The sequence below is a fragment of the Excalfactoria chinensis genome, chromosome 23 (assembly GCF_039878825.1).
Source record: "Excalfactoria chinensis isolate bCotChi1 chromosome 23, bCotChi1.hap2, whole genome shotgun sequence".
Classification (NCBI taxonomy): Eukaryota; Metazoa; Chordata; class Aves; order Galliformes; family Phasianidae; genus Excalfactoria; species Excalfactoria chinensis.
The window spans coordinates 706,754-717,610 of NC_092847.1; the positions used below are offsets into that span (position 1 = coordinate 706,754).

At 45.3% G+C, this 10,857-nt stretch overlaps 1 protein-coding gene across 1 annotated transcript; it reads left to right on the top strand.

Annotated features, from left to right (window-relative positions):
- On the top strand, positions 1-9,802 carry DRAM2 (DNA damage regulated autophagy modulator 2). The gene is made up of 9 exons (XM_072356336.1): positions 1-57; positions 1,704-1,788; positions 3,602-3,759; positions 4,038-4,105; positions 4,603-4,742; positions 6,093-6,270; positions 8,670-8,752; positions 8,964-9,056; positions 9,461-9,802. Exons 3-9 carry the CDS (start codon positions 3,629-3,631, stop codon positions 9,566-9,568), a joined length of 801 nt encoding a protein of 266 aa, XP_072212437.1. The 5' UTR covers positions 1-57; positions 1,704-1,788; positions 3,602-3,628; the 3' UTR covers positions 9,569-9,802.
- Positions 9,803-10,857: the final 1,055 nt, after the last annotated feature.

The window sequence follows — 10,857 nt, forward strand, 5'->3', positions numbered from 1 at the left end:
GTGGCCATGCGGTGGGGGCGGGGCCAGACGCGCGGAGCCGGGGTGGGAGCGACGGAGGTAAAGGCGCGGGGGGCGCACGGCGGGGCGGGTTGGGGTCTTTACCCTGAGCTCGGAGGGCCCCGGGCCGCTCCCTTTTCCCTTCTCCGTCTCACCGCGCACCTACCAACCCCGCGGTGCTCTGACGGCTCCCTCCTTTCTGAACCCCCCCTTCTCTGAGGGTCCCCCCCCCCCCGATCCACATCCAGCCTGGCCTTGAATGCCTGCAGGGATGGGGCATCCACAGCCTCCTTGGGCAACCTGTTCCAATGCATCACCACCCTCTGGGTGATAAACTCCCTCCTAAGATCCAACCTAACCCCCCCCGTCTCAGTTTCAAACCATTCCCCCTTGTCCTATCGCTGCCCACCCATATATAGTTAACAGCAGCTTTTGGGGGGGCTGGATAGACTCAAAAGGGCTGGATGGGCTCAAAAGGAGCTTTGTGCCATCACTGAGCAATGGGAGCAGCACAGCCGATCCATTCCCTGCCTTCTCACTTTGAAGGTTCCCAACCTTTACCCGCCGTTATCAGCCTGACCCCGACAACAGGTTGTGCAAAGGAACTCAGCCGCGTCCCGCTGTGACTCGTCCCCGTCCAACCTTCGGAGCACAAACAGCTTTCTCTTTCTGCCCTCTGCGAGGTGAAAAAGCAGCTCCCGTCGCTGTGGCTGCATCCGCCTGCAGGGCTGGGAGTGCAGGAAGAGGCTGTCAGTGCCTTTCCTAGCCGGGCTGTCAGCCTGGATTCAGAATCCTCCCATTTGTATACATGTTTCCTGCTGTCTTTTCCATATTATCTGTTCAATTTTTGCCCTCTGTGCTCTCGGTCGTCTTTTACTTTCGTTACGTTCTGTTCCGTGTGCCCTCAATGCTGCTGCACGCTTCCACTTGCTTTCAGTGCCCTTCCTCAGACTTTGATAACACCTCAGAGCTGTTCTGAGGGCCAGCCCTGCCACCTTTAGCACACAGACATGGCTGCAAAACAGGATACAAGTTGTAGGAAACCATACTGAAGAAGAGAGAGGTTGGCCGTGGCCGTGATAGCATTGGTTGGCAAAGGGCCTGGCTGGAAATGCAGCAGGAGGCTGAGTGTGTTTTACTCCTCGCTGATGAAAACAATAGGACAGGATGAGGCACTAATCATAATTAATTGCAGGGCTGGCCAGCAGGTCAACCCCTCTGCACAGCATCCTGCTCAGCAAAGCTCTCACATTGCAACCAGAGCTGCCCCACATGCAAACGGTGGTGATTTGTGTGCTGCCTCCAGCTGTGGGGTGGGATGGATCACGGGGACACCCGCAATACTCAGTTGGGAACAGTTTAATTGCATTGGAACAATTTTAATTGCATTGCAACAGTCACTTTCAGCTTTTTGCTTGGAAGCTTCTCGTTTCAAGTTAAGCCCTTCTATAGACAAGTTATATGAATCCAAGACAAGTTATATGAACGCAAATGTCTTCGGCCTGTTTTCCTACATTGCTGCTGTCCCACCATACAGGTGCTTCACTTCTTAAACCATTTAAGAATAGAAAAAACACGGAGTCAGGCCAGAAGTGTCACACCTACCCAGAGTCCTGTGACTAACAGAAGATGCTAAGGATGAGACTGGCGTAGATGTTGAGTTACCTCACAGCTGGAGTGTTTTCCTTTATATCTCAATGATGTAGGGGGAAATGAAGCAGACGAGGAGCTTCACCAGAAAGATGACCCTGGATTCCTCTTGAGGAGTTCATTCAATGTCTTTGTTCTCAGGTACGTGGCACGTTGCTTGTTTGTTTGCTCTCAGGCAGAAATCTATTAGCTCAGAAATAACACTAAGGCGCTGATAACGTTTAAATGCAAAAGGCAAATCAAAATCTGGATGTGATCAGACTGTCTGCCCAACGTTGCTTTGAAGCTGGAAACAGAGAATGCTGTGCAAAATACTTCTTTCATACAGATTCCAGACTTACTCATTTGAGATTTGGAATTTTGAAGTTATATTCATTATTATCTGTACTGCATTAGGGCCTTTAAATGAAAGTCAGCATTAGAAGGCAAATGTTATGTTATTATTAGCTTGAAAATGAAAGTATGAGGGTCAGAAAGCAAGCAACTTCAGTGGTCACTTTATTCTTAAGATGCAGTCATCCAATATCTAACGTCTTCCTTACAAGCAGCTGAACCTTTAGTTTTATGAGGGTGTAATTCATTCTTTTCAAGGGCTATCAGCCATGGGTGGCTGTTGCTCTGTCCCAGGCGCGTGCCTTGTTTGAATCACTAACACTGCAGGCTTCAAGGAAGCACAAGGTGGTGACGGGTTTCATGTAAATGAGCAATGCTCATTATGTGGCATTAACTGATGAATCTGCCCTGGACTCACAGGTGGAGGAGGTCAGCAAAAAGATACGCCTTGGGAAGGGATGCTTGGAAGCAAATAGCAGCAGCGTGCAGGATGTGCACAGCAGCAGTGCTGAGATGTGAGGGAGGCGATCAGCTCCGCTCTGTCACAAGTTTCACTCTTCTCTATTTTCAGATTCTTTTTCCCCCTGTGAAACTTATTAACTTCCTGCCTCTTTCTCTCTCTCTGTTTTGCTGGTCTCTTGCCCTTTAGGCATTTCATGCCTCCTAAAACCTCTCAGTGCTGCACTTATTCCTGTATTCTCATAGTGCTATTTGCCTTTCCTTGCGTACTGTTAGATCTTTGTCTGAGATGCCCTCAGATCTGCGTTCTCTATTATTCTTCTCTTTTTTCCTGTCTCATATTCCATTCACAGAACTGGATAGCATCTGAGTACGTAGTTAGCAGTTTAACTCTACTGTAAATGGACCTTTCCCTCCCACCTATAGAACTGCAGCACTGTTCGTCCACCCATCATCAGCAGTCCTTGAGTTCAAAGGTTGTGGCTGGTAGCAGTCAGCTCATGCTCATGGGTGTCTGCAATCTTATTTAAGTGATGCTTATGACAGACGTTGAGTCACGCAGCATGACAGGCACTAAATGAGTGCAGATATTAAAGTAATTTTAGGTTATTTTCTCGATGTCTGCCCTGCTGATTGTTAATGGAAATGACAGGCTCTACAGGAGCTACTATCAGTTAAATTGTCTCTATCAGGACACGTTCTCTGTCACAGCCTCATTAATTCTACACCGTGTTATGACTTGATGATCTTGAAGATCTTTTCCAACCTAGGTGATCTGTGATTCTCCGATGCAAGGCTGAGAAGAAAATAGGAGTCAGTTATTCACAATGACCCATCTGACCTCCTTTTGACAGCAACAAATGCCAAGACACACAACAAAGTGACACCGCTGGTTTCTTGTGATCTTCAGAGAGTTCCAGAGTTAACACTTCCAGGTGTTATTTCTGCTTATTTATGATAGCTTTTGTGTCTTGGGGTCAGATACTCATACTGGCTTTGCAGGACAGGACTGAGTGTGACACCAAATGCACTTCATCCTGGAACAGCCACTGTCATGAGAAGAGCCATCCTTGGCAGCATCTGCAGTCCATGCAAATAGGCAGTTTGCCTCAAAAAAAAACCCAAATATTGTTAATAAACCTTTCTGTTCAATTCTTCACAGTGTTCAGAGTTGGAAGTCAGCACTGAAATGTGGTGGTTTCAGCAAGGCCTCTCTTTCTTGCCCGTGGCTTTGGTTGTTTGGTCAGCAGCAACGTTTGTGTTTTCATACATCACTGCAATTGTCCTCCGCCACGTTGACCCTCTGGTGCCCTACATCAGGTTGGTAACATTCATACCATCTACATTTCCAACTGCAGAGCACTGAGGATGCACACGTGTGTGCCTCTAATTTTGGTCTTTCAGATTTCCAGGCTCCTACTTTTCCAGTTTTCGTACTCTTTATTCACCTTTTACGTTGAATGAAGATCAGAATAAAACAAATATACCAAATATGTTTGTTCCTCGTTCTAAGGACAGCATGTTTCTTGTGGTTTCTCTGTAGACTGAAAAGGAAACTTTAGCTGCAAGTATGTTTAGTATCAGTTTCTTTCTTCCAGTGACACAGGGACAATACCTCCTGAGAGATGCTTATTTGGGATCATGTTAAACGTTTCATCTTTCCTGGGTGAGTAGAGAAAGCTGTCCCTGACAAACTGCACACGGTTCTGGAATCACAGAGTTTTAAACTGTTTACTTATTAAGACCATTAAACAGCCTGTAATTTCTTATCAAAGCTAAATTTCAACCCGTTAGCTTATTTCTGTTAAGTGGCTTAGAGGAAAATATATCACAGGGATGTCACCTACCAGCTGCAGATTCCAGAAGGCTAAAAGTGCATGAGAAAGAAAGGAAGAAAAGAAAGTGGTAAGAGGGATAGCAATGCAGAATTAAGGAAGTCATCTTACTTGTGCTTTGGTTACAAGGAGAGAAAAAACAACTTAATTTTTCAAGTGAAAGAGACCAGAAAACCTTAGTAAGCCAGTTGTGTCAGCTTTGACTTCCACACTCCCACATTTCCTAAGGCAGTTTTCATACTTCAAACAGGTGCCCCCATCACTCAGCACATTCTGAGTTAAAAAAAAGGAAGAAATAGCTTACTGCATTTGGCTTCTTCATTCACAGGTATGGCCACCATGTATGTCCGTTACAAACAAGTCTATGCTTTGAATCCAGACAAATCCAGGATCGTTAAGCTTAATAAGGTTGGCCTTACGCTGGGACTGATGAGCTGCTTTGGACTTTGCATCATTGCAAATTTCCAGGTCTGTGTCCAGAGTTGGGTGTTTGTTTACTGTGATAAGATGGGATGGAGGAGGAGAGAGGGAATTAAAAGCAAAACCTTTGAGGGAAAAACCCATTGATTGTTGTTTGTTTGTTTTTTTTTCCTAATCAAATGTTAAAAATAAGTTTGAATGTGGAGTTTCTTTTATATTTCTTATTTTCTTCACCCGCCGGGATCTGTGAGCAGCCAGTCACAAAAAAAAGAAAGAGCAGTTCTGCAGGAAGCAGCCTCTTCTTGCACTTCCTTATAGGAGATGTGAAAGCCTCCAGATGATAAGACCACAGCTGTATGGTATTTTGACGCAGGATTTGCACGGGGACTGTAGCAGCGCCTTTAGCCACTAGAGGCTGCAGTGGCTCACTGCTCTCATGCTGGATTAAAGCCAGGGCAAAGTAGCTCTTGAGAAGCTCCACCTTTCTCTCATTTCCTGTAGCACAGCTCTATTGCTTCAGCAATCTGCCTTAGAAACCTCAGCACGCTCGTTTTGGTTTGACCAGGATTTTTTGGAGGCCTTAACGTGTTTTTTAGAAGCCAAACTGTACACTCAGTGTCACTCTGCTGTGAAATCAGCGCTTAGATTTCATTTGTGCTCTCTAGTAAGGTGCACAAAGCGACTGTGAGTGAAGGATGACTCCAGTTCCTTATCTTAACAGATACTCACAGACAGCTTCGTGCTTTAAGGCATAAAACATTACCTGCATGGATGGGCTGCAGAGAGGCTGCCAGCACAGTGCAAATTGACAAGATGTTTTGTCTTGGCTTTTCATTTTGTTTGGGCACTTTGCTCAGTCAGGGATAGGAGGAAAGGACAAACAAGGCTTGTTCAAACTGCAGTAGTTCAGAGAAGTGCTAAAGCTCATTGGTTTTAACCTCATTTGTGGGACTAGAATTGCGTGTCATGTTTGTCTTCTATTGCATTATCCTTTATGGACACACAGATTCCTTGGCTAGAAGTATTCAGCTGGCAGTCTGCTGTCACTCTGGTTACCTTCCCAACTGCAAGGATTCCTCCACTCAGTTTCCATATTACTGCTCAACGTGATAACAAAGGCAGTGTTGATGAATTCCTGTAATTGAGATGTAGCTGAACAGTAACTTAGCTGCAAAAACATCCCCAGAGCAGCAATACAGAGGGCTGCCAGGTGCAGGCTCCCAGATAACTTTGTGGGCTTCCAAGAAAATCTCCCAAGTGCTGGCACATTCCAGAACGTTTTTGTTCAGGACATGAGAGGATAACAGTGCATGGAGTGCCAGAAGTTTACAGAAGGAAAATATTCCCCGAGTTTAAAATTAAACCAGGTTCTGTACAAACTGTTCTTTCTCTCCATAGAAATGTATTATGTACTACATCCACGTGGTCGGAGCCTGCCTGACGTTTGGAGTGGGGGCCATTTACATGCTGGTTCAGACCATCCTCTCCTACTTGATGCAGCCAGAGGTTCACAGCAAAGACATCTTTTGGATCCGACTGACGGTGCTTCTCTGGTGTGGTTCAAGCATTGCAAGCAGTATCCTTGTGCTGCCACGTGCCTCCATGGAACAGAGCGGCTTCCACAAACAACTGTATTTGCAGCTATGTTAGGGTAGCCTGCTAGTAGGACAGACTGTGCTACAGAAGGTATACCATCTTTAGGTTTACAGCTTGTTATCGTGGCCTTTCTGTCCAGTTTTGCAGCTTGGAAACTTCAGGAAAAAAAAAGGGCACCATCATGGTAAGCCTGCTAGCAGGTCACAGGCCAACAAAAAAGTTGCAGTTGTATGATTGGGTACTATTAGAATGGAGAAGTACAAAACATTAGCATGAAAGAAAACACTGCTAACCCAACTGTGTGCAGCACAGTGCGCTGATACAGCTGGATCCCTGAGCAGGTCTGAAAGTTCTGGCAGCTGTCACAGAAGCAGCAGTGCCAAGGTTGAGTCAGAAGAGTCATCTGACCTGCCATCTCCTCCCTTTCCCATCCTAGAATTCAAAATACAAGACGTTTCTGGCAGGCTTTCCTGACAGCTTTCCTTTGGCTCTGGAACTCATCATTCCCTTTCAGTTCTGAGTGCTGGAAGCAGCCGTGGGTTTTACAGAAATCTAGGCAAACTCATTCAGAAACGGAGCATTTCTCCTATCCGGAGTTATCTGACAATTAGCAGTTCCTATGTTCACTCCTAAACGCTGTGTTTTGAAGATCGTGATTCAGTTGCGTCAAACAGGATTACAAAACTAAAGCATTAGAATTTACATTCCAAAGATATGAGTCCAAAAATCATTGCCTAAGTGCTGTTCCTGCTGCAGTTGAATCGAGGCCACCTATTTAATCCCTGCTGATTTTATTTATTCCCAGGCTGACGGCCAAAACCAACATTAAACCACAGACCACCTCACTGATTGCACTGAGCTCCTATTACTGCTACTGCAAAACAATATAGTTTGGGATAGGCTGGTTATCAGTAACAAAGTGAGGAGGAGGAGGAGGCTTGACACAGCAAGGAAGTCAGCTGTGAGATTTGTTTTGTGCTAGGGAAGAATGAGATTTTCAGCTCCAAACAGTTAAAAAGCCAAATACAATTGGAACAGACTGAAAGTGAACAGCGTGAACTGATTCAAGTTAAGAGCCTTGTGCAGATGCCAAAATAACACAAGGTCTGTAACCCAGTATGGTCTAACCAAAATTAGAGGGGAGCGTAGAAATAATGATATATACATAAATATCTATATGGGAGAGGAATAAAAGGGAAATTGTTTGAGTATTTCTTTAATTAACAGCTCATCATCTAATAAGGGAGGTGCAGTAACAGGAAGAAGTCTATGGTGGATGTTTCTGGTAGTGGAAGGCAGAAGGAAAGCTAGAAATGCTTATCCACTGCTGCATTGAGTAGAACAGGGGAACTGTCAGTGCGGAAAGAGCAAAACAGTTCATTACCTGCCCTGTATTACAGGATGATGGGAGCCAGATATTTTTGTATCACAATAATTAAATCCTTTTCATTGCAGTTGTAACCCGGGCAGATAACTAACAGGTACCTAAGCTGGATATTTTAATTAGCAGAGAACTGGATGTTTTGCATTCAAATCAATCACCAGAGCTCCCTGGATAGTTCACATCAATTTTTTAACTAAGCTTTTGAAAGTCTGAGTGATCAAAGACGTCTGTAGCAGTTTGTTCAGCCTTGTTTACCACTAAAAGAAATCCTGGGCATAAGGAAGCTCCTGGTGCTTAATCTCATTAAGGAATAATTATATAAAAAACAGGTCGTTTGTAACTTAACACTCTTAAGTTTCAGTTATAAAGGCAGTAGCACCAATGTAACACACTTTCCCTAAAATGTTGACAAAGTGTTATCTTAATTAGCCTGGAAGAGTCCCAGGTGCCTATCAAGTGAGGAATCGTTGCCATGACACATTTCTCCTTGGTGGCTGTACCAAACCAGTCACTCAGAGTGAACTGAGAGGGAAAATGGAATGCCAATAGCCTCCTCTTTGGCACTGCAGATGTATTCCAGCCTGTAACTCATGCATCAGGAGCTCACAGTGCTTGGAAAGATGAAAAGCAATCAGAGAAAGAGGTGCAGACACTATTGACCAGGGAACCACCACTCAAAATGAATTGGTTAGCATGGTTCACGTCTATCACAGCCTAAGTGCTTCCACGCAGATGTTGAAGTTGATCAAGGTGGTACAAAAAGTTGCAGTATACAGATAGCTTAGAATCGAGCTTTTCATGTTGGAACAACCTACAGGTCAAAGGAAACGATGTAGAGCTGTTCACATCTTCGTTACCATTCATTATGCTGAGCAGACCTGGTAGAGAACACACAGATCTCCTTATGGACTCCATTTGAAGCACCCCAGCGCCAAGGCTGGAATTTCCAAGTTGCTCCTTCCTTGCCTTGAATCCTCCTTAACATATTTCCACAGTGTTTGTTTCCTCGGTTGTTTTATACAGCGGCCTGTATGGAACAGATCTTGTGCAAAAGTTGCACTGGAACCCCCAGGAAAAAGTAAGTTAAAAAAACAACAAATGTTGTAACAAACTGAGTTCAGCACTTCATTTTTAGAGCCTCCAGATATCCTAAGGGATTTTGCTTTCTGAACAGAGTGGTTGTAGATGCAGCGCGTCGTGTGTTCAAGCCAATTCTGTGCCATTACAGGGTCGCTAAGACTTTTTCACACTGATTTTATTGTCTCCCCTTCTCTCTCCCTGTTACACAGGGCTACACGGCTCACATCGTCAGTACTGCCTCCGAGTGGTCATTAGCATTCTCCTTCCTCAGCTTTTTCCTCACCTATATTCGCGATTTTCAGGTAAAATCAATGTTCAGTGCTCTGTTTCTCCAGACTTCCAATAGCCTGACACGATGCAAGGTGGGCTCTTTGCCTGCTTCTAAGCTTGACAGCATGTATCAGTCATCAAGACTGGAAAACCTGTGGTGTGAACAGCACTGTATGGTCCTTCCTTCCTCAGTAGGGTACACTCCTACTGTGTTAGCAAGGCTTGCAACCAGCTTCATGTGCACAATCTGCCAGTCACGGGAGATTTGCTGTAGGATTGCAAGGCGGATTATGGAGTGAGTCCAGGAGAACAGCACAGGAGTGGGTTAATGGTGCTGGAGCTGATCTGTGTTTTGGTCTTTCACCCAGCTGTCCATGCTGAACAAGTGACGAGCCTGCTAAGTTGTGGTTTCTTTCTTTTTTCTTTTCCTCCACAGAAAATTTCCCTGCGTGCAGTTGTCAGCTTGCAAGGACAAACCCTTTATAACACACCGCAGAGCTTTGCAGCTGATGAGCAGAGGCTGCTGATAGCAGGTAGCATCTAATGAAGGCAAAGAGAACGAGTTCTCTGCACAACTCAGGAATGCAATAGCAATAACAGTTCATACTCTGAAGTATTTATTTTATATATTAAAGAAAAATGAAGTGATTGTATTCTACTTGACACAAAGGGCTTTGCTATTAACCCACGCAGCAATGCAATGTTATCAGTATTGAACACAAGCCTGTAACATTTCTAAACATGCTAATGTCATGGAAGAATTAAATGAAGGTTATTCAAAGACACGTGTGTCCTCATCACTTCCCTCACACCCAACGGAGAGGCAGCACAGAACTCAATGCCCTCAGCCTGTTCTCTCCAGTGTTCTCCATGCCAAGCACTTTAGGATGCCCTTCCATCCCACCAGCTCTCCTGCTGAAGCTGGCCTCTGCTGCCAGAGGGGCAGAAAAAAAAGCATATTAAACATCAGGAACTATGATAGCTGGAAAATCACAAGTACCAATGGAATCTTGCATGTGATCTTGATGCCCTTGTATGCTTTTCTAGGTGTCTGCACTCAGTCCCCATTCTGATTTCCTTCCCCACATTGGTCTCTGTGGTAACGAGCCAGGTGGACCTTCAGAGTGTTCCAACACTAACTTTTGTGCCTTGTTTCTGGAGCAGCATCTTCTCCCCTTTCACTGCCAGCAGTGCTCTTCAAACTGCACCATCACTGCTCTGTTCCTGCCACGTCCACCAGGAGGAGCTGAGGGCTCTGCAAATTCTTTCTCCATATCATCTCCCACTGCCAACCTTGCCACTGGAAATCAGCCACTTGTCCACCTCCCGTACTGCAGGGAACCCCAGGGTCGCTTCCATGTGATCCAAAACAGCTTGAAAGGTGAATGTGCACATGCCTGATGAAAGCAGTCTGCAACAGCTGGCTGCTGCCTTCCAGGTGGCACAGCTTCCAGGCAACACTAAGTGACCTCTGACAGTTGCGTGTCCTCATACAGAAATGCTGGTGCCATGGTGGGTTGACCTCTGGTGGAACACCTTTGTGCAGGGATAGTTCTGTCCACACACTCAGCCATCACGTTAGGTCGATGTCAACTGGCCCAGTCTTTGCCTCCGAACCTGCTGTGTTCAGTACTCACTGCCACTTTTGTTCTTTCAGCCCACCAATTCCTAGAAGACTCACACTGTCTCTTCATGAATGCTTGCTTAAAAGTGAGTTTTAATTCATATCCATGGCTTTCATATTGCTGTGAACTTACTTAACACAGCAAGCATGATGCCTTCTGATGGCCACTGACAGAACCCAAGGGAATGGCATAGAGGTTCAGCATGGAC